This window comes from Pteronotus mesoamericanus, unplaced genomic scaffold, assembly GCF_021234165.1.
Source record: "Pteronotus mesoamericanus isolate MK-2021 breed Mesoamerican mustached bat unplaced genomic scaffold, CSHL_Meso_final contig_82, whole genome shotgun sequence".
Taxonomy (NCBI): Eukaryota; Metazoa; Chordata; class Mammalia; order Chiroptera; family Mormoopidae; genus Pteronotus; species Pteronotus mesoamericanus.
The window spans coordinates 4806930-4828264 of NW_026555265.1; the positions used below are offsets into that span (position 1 = coordinate 4806930).

A 21335-nucleotide genomic window follows, 5' to 3' on the forward strand; every position below is an offset into this window, starting at 1 on the left:
TGATTTAGCCTTTTTCCTAAATACTATGACCAAATCATTATTAAATAGAAAAAAAGTTATTTCTTCATGCAGTTATTAAAATAATTTAGTGGCTAATTCTTTTCAGAGTAATGGCCTATTATATTTCTAGTCATTTTCCCTGTTTCTGTTTCTCAATCTCTGTCTTCCTCATCTTTCTCATTCTCTCGTGCATTGAGGACCATGTAAAATATTTTTATTATTATTACTGAAATTTGAATTTTACTATAGAGAAGTATATTTGATGATAATAAAATAAGAGTATGTATGCTCTTTTAAATATTATTAAAGGCTTATTGTTTCTAGAATATTTATACCCAAGAAGGTTACCCATTCAGGTGTTGGTAAAACTACCGTTACCATATATATCTATATATAGATATATATATGGTTTTAATGCAGTTAAAACCATGTGCAGTAACTGTATATATACCCCATATATATTTCTTTCTATATATATACACCCCATATATGTATTTACATATATATATGAAAAACTTACAATTTTCTAACATAAACAGACTTGTTTTCAAACAAATTTTCAAACATTAGGAGAAAAGTAATTATCAGAAATTGGGAATTTTTGGTCATGTTCATATTTATTATTTAGCTATTTTTTGTCAGACTATTCTAAATGATTTAGACTCAATGTCATTTAATTTTCATAAACATCTGATGAAGTAAGTATTAAGGCTCCCGTTTTACAGAAACTGCAGCCCAAGTGCCCTCAGCCTATAAGTTTCAGAGCAGGGATTTCCACCCAGGCCTATCCGGATAAAAATGTACTCTTTCTTTTGGCTCTAGGATGCTGAAAGTGTAGGAGCCCTGGCTCTACCTGGGGCCCAGCTGCGGGAAACCCTTCATGGGGCTGTTCTGCCCAACACTTTGGAATGCAAACTCCCTTAAGCAAGCACTTGTTTGGCATAGTTTCACCAGTGGCCTGTCTGTCTAAGGTAGTCAGCTAATATTAAAATAGTCCTAATAATAAAATAGCACTCAGTCAACCGTGTAGCCTCCTTAGGGAGGGGGAGGAGAATAGCTCACTTTCCCTGGAGGGCCTGAGAAAGATCAGTTTACAGGCGTCAGCATGGGGTATGACCCTTCTTCCTTCTCTCCATCTTGGGGCTGGCATGTGCCTTGGTGACCATCATCTTGCATGAGCCGGTGGTCTGGGCAGAAAACATAACCAGAGCTCCTTTTCTCCCCCACACAAAACATATGCAGGCCTTTCACTGAGCTGGCTTCTGATTGGAGGCTGGTAGTTTCGGATAATGACCTCCAGGACCCTTCTGTGGGTTACAGACTGTTTGTATAACTCTTACCACAACTCAAGACACCAGCAGTGGGGTGTGAGGAAAAGGAAGAAACCAATAGTTTTACATCCCCAGTTACCAGAAGCACGGGAGATTGACAACGTTCCAGCTACCTGAGTGGGCCAAGGGTCGGCAGCTCCCCATGCATCCCCTCCAGACGGCCGCTTGCTAAGATGAGGGATCTTCTTCAGTACGTCGCCTGCTTCTTGGCCTTTTTCTCTACTGGGTTCTTGGTTGTAGCCACCTGGACAGACTGTTGGATGGTGAATGCCGATGATTCCCTGGAGGTAAGAAGTCAGCAACTTCTTTTACTCATCCGAGCCCTTCCAAATTTTCTCAAAGCCCCACTGCCTCACTGTGTTCACTGGGATTAATGAAATAATAGCCAACATGGACTGATCATTCTTTATTTACTGCTTACTGAGTCTTCACTATTAGCTCATTTAATCCTCACAGCTTATCTATGAGGTAGGTATTGTTGTTATTCCACTTTACAGGGGAGGTAACTGAATAATGCCTCTTTTTTCATTAAGGATACATTCACACAAGGTTAGTGATGTAACCGTTGTCACTGAGGCCTCCAGAAATTCACCTCTTCCATTCTGCATATACCAATTTAAATAATGTTCCAGTACCTCCTTTCTTAAGTGTATATTTACTAATCTGGATGGCAGCATTAAGAGTAGTAAGATAGACTTTCTTAAAGAATGGCAATCTAAGAAACTGAATTGAATAATCAAACTCAAGTCATATAAAACCTACTCAATTAGTATGCTATAGAAAGATGTTATTTTAAGAAATTCCCAAGGAAAAGAAAACATTCTGAAGGGAAACACATCTTCTAGTGTGTTCCAAGGTACAGGGAACAGATATGGATTTAAGAAATGCTCTCTTAAAAATAAGTTGCCCTTGGGAACAAAATATTATGCAAGAATGAGTGAGTGGTTGACATTTGAAGATTTTATTTTTCTCACTGGAGAAGCTCAGAAACAAAAATTTTGGAGTTCAAAAGCATTTTCTGTGGCTATTGGAATATGAGAGACATACAACTGAGTAAATATCAAAATCAGCACTATTCATTAGGAAGCTTTCAGAAAGTATAGGTAAGAAAAAGAAACTATATCAGGAACTCCAATAAAGAATATAGAGCAACCCGATATGTTCTCTATCTACATTGTGAAGGGAACAATTTATTCTAACAAACACTGTAATGTAACCTCTATGAAGTTTAGGAAAGATATCTGAGAACAAGTGTATACTTTTTTCTTCTAATTTTATTTATTCAACTCCCACATTGGAATTAAAAATGGAAAGTAATAATCTTCTATTTTGCTGTGTATTTTTCTAGCCATTTATTTTTTCTTGCTTTTAATTTTCCTCTGACTTCTATATAGCATTTCAAGACCAGTGGAGTTATAAATACTTCTTTAGTGCTAAACAATTATTTGCAAATCTTGATAGAATTAACTACTGTAAATGATGTCTTCCATACGTAAGTCCAATGATGGCTTTTATCTGTTCATGCATATGAGCAGTGAATGCAAACAATGCCTTTGAATAATGCTCAGGAAAAGTGCAGATCATAAAAGTGCTGCCATCAGCTTGCTGGAATCTGGATTGTCAGTAATAGGTGAATAATACAGAAATAGACTGGATTTGCTCAGACTTACAAGTATATTTAAAAATATTCAAAATTTCATATAAAAGCATTGTTAAAATTTTTTCTAAAACAATTTGAAAATCTTTCTGCTTAAGCTAATGGAACTCCCAACTTCACTTGATAAGAAATGGAGGTTTAGAAAAGGTCAGTCCTGTCAGAGAGAGATTGGGACTCCTGGCATTTAAAGTGCCTTCTTGCTTTCATTTTACTACATCCAACCAATTTGCCATCTCCTCTGGGCAAGAACACTTCTAGTTAAAATTAATGGAATGAGCAATCTAGGTTATTCACCTCGAGTAAATCCTTGCTAACCTTGGGCAAGCATTAGTGAGTATTTCTTAGCTTCTTCCTTATTTCCCATGCTTGAAATATATTGCTATAAATATTCCCCAAAAAGCTTCCACATTAAAAGAAGAAATCTGTAACAAATGAGGCACCTTCTCTTCCAACAATCTCTTTATTTAGCCATATTTTTAAAGGGACATGAATCTTAATAATTGCTCCTTCAATGGGCCAGCATATGAAATCATATGATTATCCATAAATTTGAAGGTTATGACACTCTCTGACTCAATTATACTGCTCTACTTGCTTCTTCCCTCACATATATACTACTTTTGTTCCATATTAACAGCTCACTTTAGACAATTGTAGAACAAAAGATGACACAAAAAAAACCTTTATTTTTTTAAAGCATACCCAGGAAATACTTTTAAAATAAGGAGTGTTATGAATTTCTAGCTTTGCTAATTTTCTGGGATGCTATAGGCTTCAGAGTTGGAAAATGGATTCTATAGCTCAATTCAACATAAAAAAACATATGAAATGTACATCATATAAAAGGTACTATGCTAGTTTCTTCTAGGGGAGATACAGCAAGAATGAATCTGGCTTGATAGGAGTATACATTTAGTGAGAAAAAAATATGTCCATGAAACTATAATAAAAAGCATAGGCTGATTCATATTTGAAAAAGAAATGAACAGCCCTGACTGGTGTGGTCAGTGGGCTGGGCATTGTCCCTTGGACCAAAGGCTCACTGGTTCAATTTCTGGTTAGGAGACATGACAGAAAGAAATGAACAAAGTGCCATTAGAGAAGAGAAGATAGAATGATTATTTCATGTCAGAGACACTAATGCAGGCTTTGGGGAGGAAAAGGTGTTTAAACAAAGCTTCCAAAAGATACAAAGGATTTCAAAAGTTGAAAATGGCAGCAGGGGCTTTCCAGACAAGAAGATACATGACAAAATGAAACATGAGGGAAAACTGCAGGCTTGTTAAAGGATTAAGGTAAGCAGCAGAGAGCACAGAGCAGAAAGAGCCTCAAAATGCCACAGAAGGTTATTTTGCCTTACTTATACTTGCTTTGAAGAGCGAAGTTCTTTGCTTTATGTAAAACATTGGGAAAAAGAAAAAAGCTGTGTGCATAGCCCCCAGTCAGGGACCAAGCGCCCTAAACTACCATATTGCTCCTGTCATTGTTGATTCATCTGTGTTCCTGGGAAGACAGATAAGGTGAAGAGAACTTGGTTTTGGGATGATTCCAGACTGTGTTTGTATCTTGTCTTCTGTTGATTAAGCAAGTCACACCTGCCTTCGGCTCAATTTTAAGATGAAGTTGAACTCAGTTGTTTTAAGGTAATATGTAGTCTTAACATTCTTTAAAATCAGGACTCCTTGATTATGTCTGCAATCCCAAAAATCCCCTCCAGAAATTTCCACTAGGAGTTTAGAATGAATATTCTCCATTTTTCTGTAACTTTATTGGCTCTTCCTCCTTTTCTCCAACCCACTATCTCTCCTTTTTTTCTTTCTCTCTTCCTTCCTCCCTTCCTTCTTTCTTTTGCTTCTTCCTTCCCCTTCCCCCCTCCTTTCCTCCTTTTTTAACCCTTATGTTCCTCCTCTTTTTCCCCTTTTCTCCCCTCCCCTTTCTCTTTCATTGCTTCATTCCTCCTTTTCTCCATTTTTTCCCTATCTTCCTTAATTTCAAAAATATTTTTTGACATTTGTTGTCTACCTTGTAGTATGGGAGGTACAAGATTTTGGAGGATGACACCTGGATCTTCCTTAGGTTGCTCCCAGCATATTCTGGAAGATAGACAGTGAAGTGATGGTTATAGTATGATATTAGAAATAATTCTGAGTGGCCAGCTCACTCAATTATGCATAACTGGTAAAGTCTACCTAGAAGAAGAAATATCTAGACTAAGCACTTGAAGGATAAGTAAGTGAAGAAGAAAAAAAAGTAGAGAGTGTCCCAAGCACAGGGAATGATATGGGCAGAGATCAGGTATGAGAGCACTATATATTTTGTGGATTTGTACATAATTCAGCATGATGAGAGTTTTCATGTAGGGAAGAGAATATAGGGTCCAGGTCTCAAAGGCTTTGTGTATCACATAAACTATAGATAGAATATACCATAAACGTGTCTTTCACTGTAAGCAAAACACAGTGTCTTTCACTGTAATATATATATATATATATATATATATATTTAGATATTTAGATATTTAGAAAGATCAACCATTCTGGCTGTTTGTGGAGAATGTTGGGGTAGGGTGAAATGGAGTATCAAGAGACCAGTTAGGAGAATTTTACCATAAAAGAAGAGGGAAACAATGGTGGTCTGAGCTAGGATGATGGTATTAGGAGTCATGTGAAGATATAGAAAACTAATGAATTCTAATTGACATGATTGGTAATTGATTGCACGTAGAGGAACAAAGGCTGACGAAGAGAGAAGAGTCAGGTTCAAATTCTTTACTATTTTGGGGTAATTGGAGGACTGGTAGAGTCGCTCACCTACAGCTTAAATAGAGGTAAATTAGGCTTTATACAGAAGCCATCGAGCAGCAATATCATTGAACTTTCCCACTATTTCGTCTTGCTTAGATTCTTACACAGCACCTTGAGGTGGAGCAGTAATGTCATGCTTTACAGTGGGGAGACTTACAGGTTGGACTTGATGATAGAAGGGCCTGAGATTAAATCCCATCTTGCCAGGTAGTAGCTGTGTAATTTTGATAGGTGTCTAAGCTGCTATAAACCACATTTTCTCTTCTGTACAGTGAGAATAAAATATGAACATTATAAGTGCCATGAGGATTATATGAGCTTGTGTACCTGAAGCAGGTACCACAGTACCAGGCAAATACAAATCAGTCAATAAGTGTTAGATATATTATTGTCTATTTGCAGTTTATTGTTTTGTTTTTGTTCTGGAGGAGGAGATGACATTTTGTATAATGTTCACTTAAAGGAGAGATACGAGATTTAAGTTCTATTTCCATTTTCACTATTGATTCTCCTGGAGAAATTCTGTTTACGTCTCTGTGCTGTGGCTTGCTCATTTTTATATTTATTGCTGTTTTCTTTTCATCTAATCAGGGGAATAGGCAGACAACAGAGACAAAAATAGTATAAGTTATCTATTAAATACATTTGTAAAAGAAAATAAGTTATAAATAAAATTATTAATATGTTACCTATATTTTAAGACATATAGTTACTCATATCTACACTGAAATAGAAAAGTAATTTCTTCACAAGACTGCTGGTCTCTAAATTATCGGAGGGAAAAAACGTTTTCACATGATTATTCTGTTTTCAGTTAATCTTGTGTTAATTATTGACTGAGAACCTGTTATAGACCAAGCACTGTTATGATTAAAATTGTATTATCTCAAATGAACATTTCCCACATTTGGATTTATGTTATCCCCATCACCACGTTCTCCCAGAGATTGCTATTTACATTAATGATGCTATAATTCTTTCAGGCATAAAGTAAATATTAAACTAGTTCTATCGGGCATGTGCTCTCATTATTTATATACCAGTTTTACTTTCCAACTGATTTCATACTTCTTCAGTGGACATCTGGGACTGCAGAAATTCTCTCATTCGTGTCATAACACCTAACATGGACTTCCAAATAATGGAAACTCATGATGCATTTGTTAACATCAATTGATTGGGTACCTATTAAGATACTTGACATACTTATTAAAAGGATGAATAAATGTATGTGAATGAAATACAATGTAAAGTGATCTCTGGAAACTCACACTGAGCCCTAAATGAAAACTATGTCAGTAGGGAGACCACCACTATTTTTTATCTTGCTACAATTTTAATTTTCTCAAGATATGGATTTGGTTTCTCTTTTTAATAAGATAGGAATAAAAATCTAATCCCCTGGGAGGTATAATAAAGTTGGTGAGGAGTATAATCTGGTCCAGAGAATATAACTTTTCTGCCTACTGTTTCAAAGAGAGAAAGAAATGCAGAAGAAAGAAAAAAGAAAATTAGTATTTTATTATCATTCACTCAGCATACATTATGATTTGTCACTGGGCAGTAGTCATTGCAAAGTTGTGACACCATACTTACATAAGTAGTCTTAAATGTGTGATTTAAATTAAACAATAAATGTTAAAATGGAAATATTTAGATTTTTCAGATATGTAAATTAGGTAATATAACTGTGAAGACCACAAAAATTTTATTTTACCAACTGTTTGTATTATCTTGTTTTTACTATTTATGTTTTTAGCCAGTGCTCCACAAATAAGCAGGCAGAACTAAGTCAAATGCATTTTAGCAAATAAACTCATGGTGCATAAATAGAGAAGAAAGGAAAGGTGGCAACTGTTATGTTTATTTTAATCTTGGTTCTTCAGTCTATCTTGAGTTCTTTCAGACCCTGGGAGAGTAAGAAAAATAAAATATTAAAATAAAAAATTTAGAATCTTTGTACAAAAATTCAAATGTATTTCATGTTACAATTGAAAATATTTCAAGTTTCAGGAGTAAAACACATTATTTAGTTTTATTAAAACTTGGGTTGTAAACACACAATGCAACATACAGCTGATGTAATATACAGCTTATGTATTGTAGAATTGTACACTTGAAACTCATAATTTATTAACAAATGTTACCTCAAGTAATTTAATTAAAAAAGTGAAATTAAAAGAACTTTTACATATTGTTAAATATATTTAAGTAAATATGGAAATAGGTAAGTTGAATCTTCAATATGCAATGTTAACTCAAAGGAAGTAAGCTGTTGTTAAAATTATTGTTTCCTATAATATGAGTATGCAAGGTGGTTTTAAAAAATATATCTGCATGACATTTAATTTTTTGGTTTATGTATTCTTATTTCTATGTGTATCATATTTACACACAAATCAAACTACATGTGCATTTATAACCTAATGTATATTGACAAAAAAATTGTGTTTGATAATGGCCAACCAAAAATAAATATTTACTAAGTTTACTGTGTATAAATCTCCTTTGTAACCGGATGAGAAATAAATGCCAATTAATTAAAGCACCTTTAAATTTCTGTAATTCTATATGTAAAATATACAGAAAGTAGACAAACACACCAAAACCACAATAAACAAGACAAGACATGCAAAACTGTGTCTTGCTGTTTGTATTTCAAAAGTAATAAGAAAGATAAATTGGCAAAGACTAGGATAGAGAAACCTTAATAGAAAACTGGTAAAGAGATCAGAATGAGAAAACCCAAGATTAAGGAACTAATTTATGCTCCTATAAACTCAACTGCGAAGAGTCATCCTCACTATTGTTTCCTAAAGCCTTCTCAAGGTGGCATCTTGCTCGTGCTGAGTACCGTGGTCAACACTTTTCTAAATAAAATTATTTGGCTTCCGGATTCAGCTTTCCTGGTCTATGCAGTTAAGTCACAAGCACATATTAAGCATCAGTGCATACAGTGTTATCAGTAAACTTTATTTATGCCAAAGTTCAAATGAAAGTCAGTGTGTATAGTAGATAGATTGACAGATTTCCCTCTCCCTCAATAAATATCTATTGAACATTTATTGTGTACCAAGGAGGCGGGTCTCTCAGCTCCCTCAAACAAGGTGTCATACCTGTCTCAGTCATTGCTGGGTCCACAACATTTAGTTAGCTTGCTGACTGAAACATGACAGACATTCAATGGATATAATTTGACAGACGATGGCAGACAGACTTAGGAGACAGTTGTACACACCTGCAAAAAAATAATTTAATATGGTAAATGCTAGAGAAATCTGAACAGTTACTGTGGGATCTGGGAAGAGTTTAACTCCAGGTGAAAGCCTGGGAAAACTTCATGGAGGAAGAGATATCTTGGAGGTGGGATTTAAATAATACATAGAAATTTGACAAATTGAGAGCAAGGGGATTTCATTGGTATATGCCATGCGGGGAAAATTCAGATGACTATAGGAACAAGGAAGCCAGAGTCCATGAGAGGCAGACTGGGTAGGAACAGTGAGGAACCTGTGAAAGCAAGTCCCACCTAAATGGGAGCAGCTACTCAACTCATGATAATTGTTGCTACATTGGACTGGGGAGTCCAGGTGGCCAGACTGACCATGTTTCAAGGGAAACCAGAAATCTGAACTGTTCTGTAAAATCTCTATGTTTTACTTTTGGCAAACGATTAATATTAAGAGATTTCTACTGGTCTTGTGTTTGTGACTTGTGCTTTTATTGCCATACCTTGGTTAAACTTCTCCCTATTTAAGAGACACTACCTTCTTTACTTCAGGATCGATCACTATTTATTAAAATAATACACACATTTCTCTAGTATGGTACTATATATTATTTATTAATATATAAATCACACATTAAAAGGAAAGGGCATAAATTTGGAGTCCTCTATTTTGGATAACCCTATGAGATACACATTATGAGTTGACATTTTGCATTTTTGCCCTCTAAGAAAAGATAATTGTATATTTTAAACATTGATTGGCTTTTTAATAACTTTGTCTTAAAACTTCTAAGAACTTAGATCTGCTTGCCTTTTAGAAAGTTTTTAATAATCCATTGTACAATAGAGAGATAAGCGAAGACTACGTACTATAAAGAAGACTTTCTTAAGTATGATGAATAATATAAAATCTTTTAACCTTGTTTTTTGTGCACAAAGGCACCTTTAAGGGTGTCTCCAGTAAGTGCTATATTAACACAGAAGTTTAGTTAATTACAGCCACTATTCTCACATACCTTAACTGAGTGTGAATACCAAGCAATCTAATAGTGTGCCCCTGAGCATTAATACCTAATGAAATTGGACTCCGTGTTTCTTCTAATGAGCTCATTGCTTTTCTAAATATGGTCATTGCAGGTAAATGATCAATAGCCTTGAAAATGATACCACTACTGGGTTATTTTGACAAGAAATAAATACTCTTTACATAAAATAAGTATTTTCACATATATATCTCAGGTGACTTTCTTAATGACCTCATGTATAACAAGAATAGCCATAGTGGACTTGCTGGTTTCTGTTAGTGTCTGAGTTAGAAGGAGATTATGAACAGTCCCTCTTTAAATATAGAGAACTGACTTCAAACCCACATAACCTAGCTCAAATCGGAATAAACTGAATCCAGTGTGTTTCGCTTAATTGAAAGACTGGCTAGCAGTAGACTGAGAAGGTTTGTTTTCCGTTAGGGTATGTATAATAGTTATACCATATTTCTGCTATAGTATAACAGTTCAGTACAAATAATCTCTACTGTGTTTGCTTCCTAGCCTGACATAACAAATTACCACAAATTTGATGGTTTAACTCAATGATAGAATGTTCAAACCTTCAGAGTATTTTTATAAGAGTTTATTTGAGCCAAATGGATGACAGATGCAGGGAAGCAAGATCTTAAATGCTCCAGAAAATGACAGTTTGCAGTTTCTTTTGTACATTTGGAATCAAGGAGAGAATGTAAAGAAGATTACAGGGAGGTGGGAGAAAGCAAGTCCGGGGATCGGATTACAGGATTACATGCTCTCAGAAGGATGGTTATACCACCGCAAAAGCAATAGGCAGGGCTTGCTTAAGGCACAGATAAATCTTTTACTAAAGAAGTTGTAAACCCTGGGGTTTGACTACCCACCGTGACCTGCCCAGTTAGGAATTTCTGATCAGATCACCCTGTGAGGTTACTTTCCGTTACTGGACTTGTTAGATTTATAATAGACCTGCCCCTGCTGTTTTTGTTCACATTCACACAAGAGTAATTTTTATCTCATAGTTCTGGTGGCCAGCAGTTTGAAATCTAGGTGTTAGCAGGACTGCACTGTCTGGAGCCTCTAGGGGAAGCTGTAGAAGCTGGAGTCTCTACAGCTTCTGGTGGCTGTGGGCATTCCTTGACTTGTGGGCACAATACTAAGTCCCTGCCTCCATGGTCACGTTGCCTCCTTCTCTTCTGTCTGTGTCTCTTCTCTGTCTCTTTTAAGAATCCATTATTAGTTTTAGGGTCTACCCTGGTAATCTAGGAGGATCTTTTTATTTTAAGATCCCTAACTTAATTACATATGCAAATCTTTTTTTTCCAAATAAGGTCATATTCACAGGTTTGGGTATTAGGACATGGACCCCACCAATTTAGGGACCGCCATTCATCCCATTACATCTACCTTTCTCCACTGGCATGGTTAGTAAAGCTGAACAGCATCACTACTCAGGTTATTATAATGTTTAAGCAATTTATTAATAGTATTGTTTATTTAGGAAATAACTTATATTGTGTGTTTGTATTGTTTCATTCTTATAATCATTCTAGCATTATCTTCTTTATTCAGATAAAGAGAAGGTCAAAAAAGGTAAGATCTTGCCTAAGGATACAACACAGCTAATAAGAAAGTCAATTTATATTTAAAGTCTATGTTTTCAACAATAGCTTACATTTTATTCATATGTAACTTCACGTGTTCACATTCTTCTTTAGAAATTGATGTGTTAAACTTCACAAGATAAATTTTATTCATTAAATTTTTAGTTTCTGTGACTTCTCAGCTTCCTGAGGTAATACTCCATAAATTTCGGAACAGCGTTTTCAGATTTAACCTTAGGAAGAACAAGCCAAAATGAGGTTTTATGGAAAAAGGACCATAGGATGAGAATGAACTTAGGGCTTGCTGCTTTACCCAAAGCTATCTTTTAATTTCCATTTCTAAAGTATAGATTTGGAATTTTTAAAAAATGGGTGTTAAGTATACTGCAATGCTTAAAGCCATATATACAGACTGTGGTGTTTGAGTCCTACCTTCTCCATTTATTAATAATGCTTTCTTGGACCTAATCACTTAACTTTCCTGTGCCTCATTTTCCTAACTTATAAAATAGAAATATCATAGTGATATCTCACAGGGTCTTTTAAGGAAGAAATGAGATAATAATATGGTTGAACAGTAACAGATTCATAGTATAAAATCAATATAGAAGTATTAATTATTACCAATGGTAAGTATTTTATACAGAAAGTGGTAAGTACTACACTCAAAATTGTGTTGGAGTAGCCAGCAGTAGAATTCAGTAGAATTTTATTTGGCGTACAACACAGCCTCTAATCAGAACATGTGGCATAATGCAAATATGAGCCGGTAGGGTGTTCTTTCGCAAATCAAAGTGTTTTATGCTCCTTCCTTTCTTATTCACACCGCTTATAGTCCCCCTGCCTTTGCATTTCTCCCCTGACTCTGACTCTGTTCTGTTATCTATTCTTTCTTTCAGGAAAAAGTTAAGCTTTCATTTTTCAAGCTAATCCTTGTTAAATCTTACCTGTTTCCAGATTTCCAAGGTAATGTGAATCCATAATTGAGCCAGAAGAAACAGAAGAAAATCATATTAGCTCCGTCTCATATGCATGAGCTCTACCAAGAACACTGAAAACTATTTTCTGTTGGCATATTTACAATTCTAAGAAATCTATTGTGATATGCAATTTAGAGATACAGTGCAGGAAGCCTCAAGAAACTGGATGCGTTTCTAAGTAAAAGTGGTTTACTGCTGTCAGATTGTATGAAATTAATGCTCAGTTTGTTTACATCCATATCATAGCTTAAGCATTTGTAGTCTGTCAGTGGAGCAAGGAGGAAGAAGTCATGAAGTCTTTACATTTCATTTATTTGTGTTTTTACTTATAGCCTTTTGTGGCAATTATTTGAAATTTATGAACCTCATATATAATAACACTTTTCTTAATGGAACCCAGTGTTCATGATGAAGACAAATTAAATACATCCCTAATAGACTCAAGATGTCAACAGTTATTACCTGTTATATTGATTTTGGGAGAGAGATTTGAGTAAATGTCAGCACAGGAAAGTGAAATGAATTGTCTCCATGTTAAACTATGAATGAATGATGGAATCAACTGTAAACATTTTCATATATTTAATTTTGATTTTTATCCATCTTAAGCATGACTTATCCCTCCTACCCTTATTCAGTAAGTGAATTCATTTCTTGGTAGGGAACACCTTTAATTGTCAGTACTTTAGGGAAAATACTCTAAAATGCATTGTGTTTGCTGTAAATGAAATTCTGATCATGCTTGTAACCACCGTACTTTGCTATCAAGCTCACAACAGCCAGCCTCTTCCTTTGATCAAGGGAATTGAAGTGTATCTGCATGATTTGTTTCACACGGTGTCTTCTCCAACATCTAGGTGAGCACAAAATGCCGAGGCCTCTGGTGGGAGTGTGTCACAAATGTTTTTGATGGAATTCGCACCTGTGATGAGTACGATTCTATATTTGCGGAGCACCCTTGTACGTATACCTTAGTCATTCTGCTTGCAGGGATGGTCTATCAAAGATAATTTAACAGGTTCCCAATGTGTGGTCTTGTTTTCTACAATACCGTATTAAGGTTCTGTCCAGTTTTAAATATTTTAATTAGAAATCTAGTTTATTTCTGAAATATGAGTTGAAATTTTTTAGACTATTTTATCTTTGCCTGTGTATTTGTAAATTCTTTAGGGTAAAAATATTATCTTATTCTTCACTGCTTTTCCTCAAAGAACCTTGTATAATGCCTCATGCATAATAGGCTTACAGTAATCATTTGTAAATTTGAAACAAATTATTCAGGATGCTGTGATTTTATTATTTGAATTGACAGGTTAGATGAAAAGCACTTCAGAGATGACTTTTATCTATAATTTTGTTCACATAGAAAGTTTACAGTATTTCAACAGAAGATTTGCAGAGAGAGAGAGAGAGAGAGAGAGAGAGAGAGAGAGAGATGGAGACAGAGGAACAAAGACAGAAAGAAGCAGATGAAAGTAAATTAGTTTTAGTTTCTTTCAAAGTAATTGACAGGTCATGGTAACATATGGCAACTTCTTTTCTCAAGATAAATGGAAAGTAAACCTTGGAATGTGACTTTTCCCCAGAAAGCTATTTCATCTGGGGAAAAGAATCTAAAAAAGGCAGCACTCTAAAATATCCTCCTCTGCCATTTAGGATTTGAGTGCCTGGAACATTTTTTAAGATAATTCATAAGGTTCATAGGCCTTTATTTCATTTTTTAAAAAAGATTTCTCTCTCGTTTTTCTTCCCTGTGCTAACCTACTTCTACCTACAAAGAAATATGATTTTGTCAACAAGAATAGAAATCCAAGCACACACTAGGTTATTCCAGAAATACAGTGGTATGGTTACATCTGAGGGGAAAAAAAGAGAAGAAATCTTTCAACCTTTTAAACACACAAGAAGAAAATAAAACCACTCATAAGTATACTGCACAAGAGAAAAATCACTGTTTTTATTTTAAAGTTCCTTTTTCATCTTTTCCTTAACTATCTCACATTTTTCTTTTGATACAGTGTTACTTAGTAGTTGCAAATAATATCTAAAAGATGCATTAATTTTCTTTAAAAATTCTGTCATATACTTAAAGACAACAGAGATGAAAATGCGTTCCAAGAAAATATTATAACTATACCCTCTGAGTTAGGGTGTTACTTAGAAGAGGGTAGGATTTTATTTTTAGTCTGATATCTTTTACACAACCATAGTTAACCGTGTCCATTGCTCTGTGTACCTAAAATAGCAGACCCAGGTAAATACTTTTCTACAACTCCTGTTGAAATAACTCCCTGCCCCCTGCAAATTAAAATGTGATTTAACATTATTTTGGCAGCCAAAATCCACACAGCCCTCAAAAAAAAAAAAAAAAAAAACCAAAAAACAAATAGTCCTAGCTAACCAGTATTAGCAACCAGTTTGCAGTGCTGTTTTCTTGGAAGTGTCCTAGCCATGAGGCCCTCATATGACATCATTAGCATGAGTCCTAGAGTTCCACAGAGCATCTGACTGATGCTCTGTGTGGGGTCATAGAAGGAAAGACCAGGACCCACAATGATTTCAGGGCACTGCACCCACATGGTACTCCTGTCACTGGGTAATCCCAGGTTCCAAAAAGAGACTTAGACAATTTCAAGGGAGGTACTCCAAAGTGTGGGACACCTTGGTTCGGGGTGCTGAATAGGAGTCCTGCTTGTATGTATCATTTGATGGTCAAAAGGATTTGTAGAAATTTAAAAACTGGTATTACTTAATGTGTTACATAGTATTTTATTTCCTCCATTTTGAGAAAAGTGAGCCTGAGAGTTGATCTAAATTTAAAATTTCAGCTCATTTTTTAAAAAAATAATGCTAAATTTTGAGATCTTAAAAATTTTGTTCTGGAAATGAATATATACCTATATATTAATAACTCAATAGAATAATCACTTATTAATAAGTTAGGAGCAGATTTTATACATTGATTTTTCTGTTACCTGGATCATAAAAATATTCTTTCAATTTCAAATAAAAAAATTGGTCACATTTTTGCAAGCAACCTATTACTAAATAGGACCTAGAATTACCTCATCATTGGGGAAAAATTATTTACAATGCAAAGAAAATCCAAATCACTATGAACATAAAGCATAGTTGTTGTACCATTAAAGGAATAAATGTTATTACTCCTTAGTTCTGATTTAGGTAATTACTCCTCCACTTGTAACACAATTTTTCTATTGTTAATTTAGCACAACTGTGACTTAGTTCAGAAGGCTTTCCCAGTTGAAGATGTTTCTGTTGCAGGAGGTGACTGCTCCTATTCCACCTCTATTTATCTTCTCTTCCCTTCCCTGGGCCTTCTACCATATATTCTCATTGGCTGTAGCTTTAAAGTATGCTCAGTTGACAAAGCAATGTAAAAGGATGAATATGAAGTCTTGGCCAAGAAGGGTCATGACTTGAAGGAATGAAAGAGTATGATCTGTCTTCCAAAAGTCATCTTCCACTTAATGACAGAAGCTCCTTCTCCTTTGACAATTCTCCCACCAGCCTAAATTGGCAAGAGACACCTTAAACTGTATCTTATCCCCAACATTAAATGTTAACAAATTACTTTACAATAAAACTTTAAGCAAATGTAATGACTTTTATTTAATGACTAACTTCAACGGATCAGATATCCTACTTTCAACTGTGTTCAGTTATCATACTTGTGAACAGGACTCATTCCAGAATAGGAAGCAAAAGAGAAATATTTATTTAGTTCCCACTATATGCCAGGCATTTTGCTAGGAGGCCAACAAGACTAAGTAATAATCAGTGCTTAAACAAATAATAATACTAATAGTCTCAGTATATTTTCATTTTATGAAAAATTTAAGGGTATTCATTTCCAAATTCACGCAAATTTAAATGCACAACTCTTTCAGTGGTCTGTGTTAATGTATGAGGTTGTCTGCCTTTTTATGGACTTTTGTGAGTTAACATGTTTCCTTCATCTGACTATGCTGTAACCATATGCCTTGATCTTCCAGTGAAGCTGGTGGTAACTCGGGCGTTGATGATTACTGCAGATATTCTAGCTGGGTTTGGATTTATCACCCTGCTCCTTGGTCTTGACTGTATAAAATTCCTCCCTGATGAGCCATACGTCAAAGTCCGCTTCTGCTTTGTTGCTGGAACCACATTGCTAATAGCAGGTACTCGCCTGGACTAGTTGTAGAGGTAAAGATACACATCTAAGGTCTTGAGGTGAAGGAAAATGATGATATTCTGAAGCAGTTCATTTTAGGATTATATGTGACTTGCTTTCCTGTTTTGAAGGAATAAAGAGCACATTCACCAGTCCTAATTTCTTTAGCTTTGGAATCAGATAATTAACCTTTTTTGTTATTATTAATATGGCAGATCAAGATTTTATCAAAGTCCTCAAGATATTTTTAACTATCTAAAAACTGTAAAGCGCTTTAATTAAAAAATAATTTCTATTGTGATTATTCCTGAAGTTAAATTCTCAATTAACACCCAAGTTTAATTAAGCATCTTTCCCTGTACACACCCCTACTAATTCTTTTTAACAATGAACTAAATTGTGCCAAGTCCTATGTTATACTTTTCTCATGTGACAACCCCTTTGGCCATAAATGACAGAATAAACAGATCATATTATTATCTTCATTTAAGAATCAGATGAGCCCTAGTTTGTGTGGTTCAGTGGATTGAGTGCCAGACTGTGAACCAAAGGGTCTCTGTTTCTATTCCCAGTCAGGGCACGTGCCTGGGTTGTGGGCCAGATCCCCAGTAGGGGCCACTCAGGAGGCAACCACACATTGATGTTTCTCTCTCTCTCTCTATTTCTCCGTCTCTAAAAGTAAATAAATAAAATCTTAAAAAATAAAACAAAAGCAGACGAATAAATGGAGTACTGAAGACTAATGAATCAAACATGACTAATAAACCATAAGCCAAGAAACACTTTATATGGTGTTTTATTAGTGAAACAGCAAAATTGATATTTTACTCAGGTTCAACTTCAAAGCTTAGATTTCCTCTATCAGAACATGATGTCTCTGAAATTCTTTGAATCTTAACACGTAGAGGGAAAGTATCCCATTGAAAAAATCAATAAGAAACACCCTCTGGAGAGAAACCATCTTTTTTCATGGTAGAAGCAAAAAGTTAGCAAAGCAAATATAAGAGAGAGCGTGACCAGGCACTCTAGGTAGTGAATAGATAGAGACTGTGGGACTAAAAATACTTGGAGATATATATGTGTGATGTGTCACTTTAGACGTGTTACTTAACCTGTCCCCATGTCTTGATCTGCAAAATAGTCTGGAGCCCTGGCAATAGTATCTACTCTGAATTGCTATTGTGATACTCCAATGTGAACAGATCAAGATTATAGCAGAGAGCCTAACCTACCACAATTTAAAAACCAGTGTCTCCTTGATTTTTTCACATACAAACATTGAGTCAAGGCTCTGATGATCCTTAGGTTGTATTAAAAATTCACAAGAATTTAGTTATTGTTCCTTTTTAAGACATGCATTCCCATATCCAGTCTGGTGATAACACAAAACTTTTGTATATAACAATGTTTTTTATTTAAAAAAATTCAACATCATTTAATGCTATATTTTTTGAGACATCACTAGATACTCCTTTATTTATAATAAAACCAAACATCAGTTGAATTTAAAGAAAACCAAGTTAATAAAGAAAATTCCTATAGGAATGGCTGAAAGAAAAATGACTAAATTAAATTGACAGGCATGGCCGAAGCTTTGGAGCCATCATTCAATATTATCATGCTAATATACACTAGGGGTTGCCCAAACTCCTGGAATTATCTTCTGGAGGGTAGGCCCCTTTTTAGTATAAGCTTCCCCTGCTAGGTGAACATTCTAGGAACTGAGCTGAATCTGTGTACCAGCTGGCATTGTTGTGAGAGGTTTCATTCCGCTTCAGTCAATTTCAATAATTTGTCTATTTCATGATGGGTCATTTACTAGCACCCCTCCCACACCACCACACTAAGTGTTCAGCAGTTTTTGACTAAAAACGGACATGACCCCATGCCCCACTCCTCATTCATCCAATATTTCCCCAAGTGACTTTTTTTTTTTTTTTTTGGTTTGTTTCCCTGGATGAAAACAGTCCTCAAAAGGAAACCTTTGGCCAATATGGAAGAGGTGAAATAAAAAATGGCAAAAGCACTAAAAGGTATCAAAACCTACAAGTTCTAAAACTGTTTTTAGCAGTGGAAAAAACATCTCAATGGGTGTATTACATCAAATGGAGAATACTTTGAAGATGACTGAAGTTTAAACATGTAAAAATAAACTCTGGGCTTCTTTGGGTCCTCCTTTGCATATTCTAAGTTCCAAAAAAGGAATTTCCATTCTAAATCTGTGGATTGCAGTATTATAGAAAAGGCATGATAACTTACAGCCTGTTATCTATAGGTTATATCTTCATGATCTGATTCTTCTTAAAAACTTCTTGCTTTAAACAACTGGGAGAAGAATGCAATGAAATGTTGGTTTAAATAGATATCACAAACTCCCTAGGAAAAAATGTGGAAGGTTTTTTGGACCCTACAAATTTCAGAAATACCCTTTTCACATAGCCTTTGATCCCTCAACTCCCCATCCTTTTTTTTTGTTGTTGTATCTCGGTCCTGACATGCAATTTATTCCTTAATCATAGCGGACCTGAGTGGTGTCACTTCAGGACAGTTAATTATCAGATAGACTAATCGATGGGTATTAAATTTTATTTAAAAAGAATAAATTTTCTTAGTGTATTCTTATATGTGGGGATAGGTAAGGATTTATTTTAAAACAAAGACAATTTTTACTTGTTACTAGTTTTTAACCCCAATACACTCAACTTAATAACTTTAAACGCATAATTTCCATATGAGAGCTGGTTATACAGCTGATATAGCTTCAGTCCTGGGTCTGGGTGGTGGAGCAAGGAAACAATAGAATGCCGTTAAAGAAGACATCTACTTTCAATGAAAATATTACTACAGAAAGAGCAGGTGCTCTTCGTTATTTGTCTTGCATTTTGTATTCTTTCTATTCCTTCAATATTTCTTTTGTTTTTAATTATTTTCTTTCTACAATACTAAAATAACAATAGAAATATAGAAAATTTAAAGAAAGCCATAATGACCATTTTAGGTTTACAAAAACAGATGAGGATTGCTCTATTTTATTTTTGTACTTCTGAGAAACAATTTGGGAGAAATACAAGATAGAAGGCCAAAGGAGCACATGAAAGAGGTGACCAAAATTTGAGCTGGTCATGAATCCGTAGTATCATTATTACGCCTCTAAATGATACCACCTGTTTTCATTAGCAGGGTTTAAATTTGGCAAAGACCTGCGTTATATTTTTGGATCTTTCCTTTCTTTCAGGTGCCCCAGGAATTATTGGCTCTGTGTGGTATGCTGTTGATGTTTATGTAGAACGTTCTTCTCTGGTTTTGCACAATATATTTCTTGGCATCCAATATAAATTTGGTTGGTCCTGCTGGCTTGGAATGGCTGGGTCTCTGGGTTGCTTTCTGGCTGGGGCTGTCCTCACATGCTGTTTATACCTCCTCAAAGGTAAGAACAGATTAAACTAGCATACTTCCTTGTCTCCAGTGTCATTTTTCCCGACCCAATATAAACACATCTATGCAGCCCAAATTAATGTTATATATTACTTAATCTCTACCTATTGCTATTAAAAATTTCCATTGTTCAAGGACAACTGATTTCCAATACGCAAATCTGATTACCCAGTTAGTGGTATACTTATCAGGGGAAAAAAACAAAAACAAAAACAAAAAACCAAAGCTACAACTGTACCTAATATCCAAATATAGAATTGTTACTTTCATATGTCATAATCTTACATGTCTTACTTCACCCAATCTATTAAATTTATATCTAGAGTTAAACAGAGAAGTAGAATGAGGAACAAGCCAAATATTTGTTGTTAAATTACAATTTGGATTCTAAAAAACCACTTAAAAACAAAAAAGGATTTTTCTCCTTATCAGGAAAAAGTAAAGAGAATACTTGGCTAAATTTTAAACCTAAAAATCACTTTCAGGATAAAAATCTACATGGTAATTAGAGGTCTTCTTAGATGATTCCTCCTTAGAATATGTATATTCTAGCCTCTTTGGGGGAAGAATATATAAAATGACATTATTTTACTTCCCAAAGTTTACTCAGCCATAGTTATGTTCATTCTCTACAATTACCTCTCCCAAACAGGTGTGGGACCTGAAAGGAACTATCCTTATTCCATGAGGAAGGCCTATTCGAATGCAGCTGTTTCCATGGCCAAATCCTACGTGGCCCCTCGGACAGAGACCGCCAAAATGTATGCTGTTGACACAAGGGTGTAGAGTGCTGCATAACAGTCTGCGATGATATGCTAGTGAACTAACTGATTGATGAGTATGGGTGAATAAAATAGCTAGTAAAATAGCTAGAGAGTTATTTAAACTTCATGTTCAACTCAATTTATTGTGCAGCTTAATCAAAACGTTTGTCACTTCTTTTTTTCTATTATTGTTATATTCTTCTTCTTCATTCTTTCCACACACACACTCTCTCTCTCTCTCTCTCTCTCTCACACACACACACACACACACTCCCTGTATTTCAAGATGAGGTTGCTAGCATACAAAAATATTTGCTTTTCATTTCTTTATTGCT

At 35.0% G+C, this 21335-nt stretch overlaps 1 protein-coding gene across 1 annotated transcript; it reads left to right on the forward strand.

Annotated features, from left to right (window-relative positions):
* Positions 1-1289: 1289 nt before the first annotated feature.
* On the forward strand, positions 1290-21022 carry CLDN16 (claudin 16). Its single transcript, XM_054585267.1, is given in 6 exon segments — positions 1290-1430; positions 1433-1618; positions 13485-13587; positions 16644-16808; positions 20037-20228; positions 20889-21022. Coding segments are annotated over 6 exon segments (921 nt in total).
* The last annotated feature ends 313 nt before the right edge of the window (positions 21023-21335 follow it).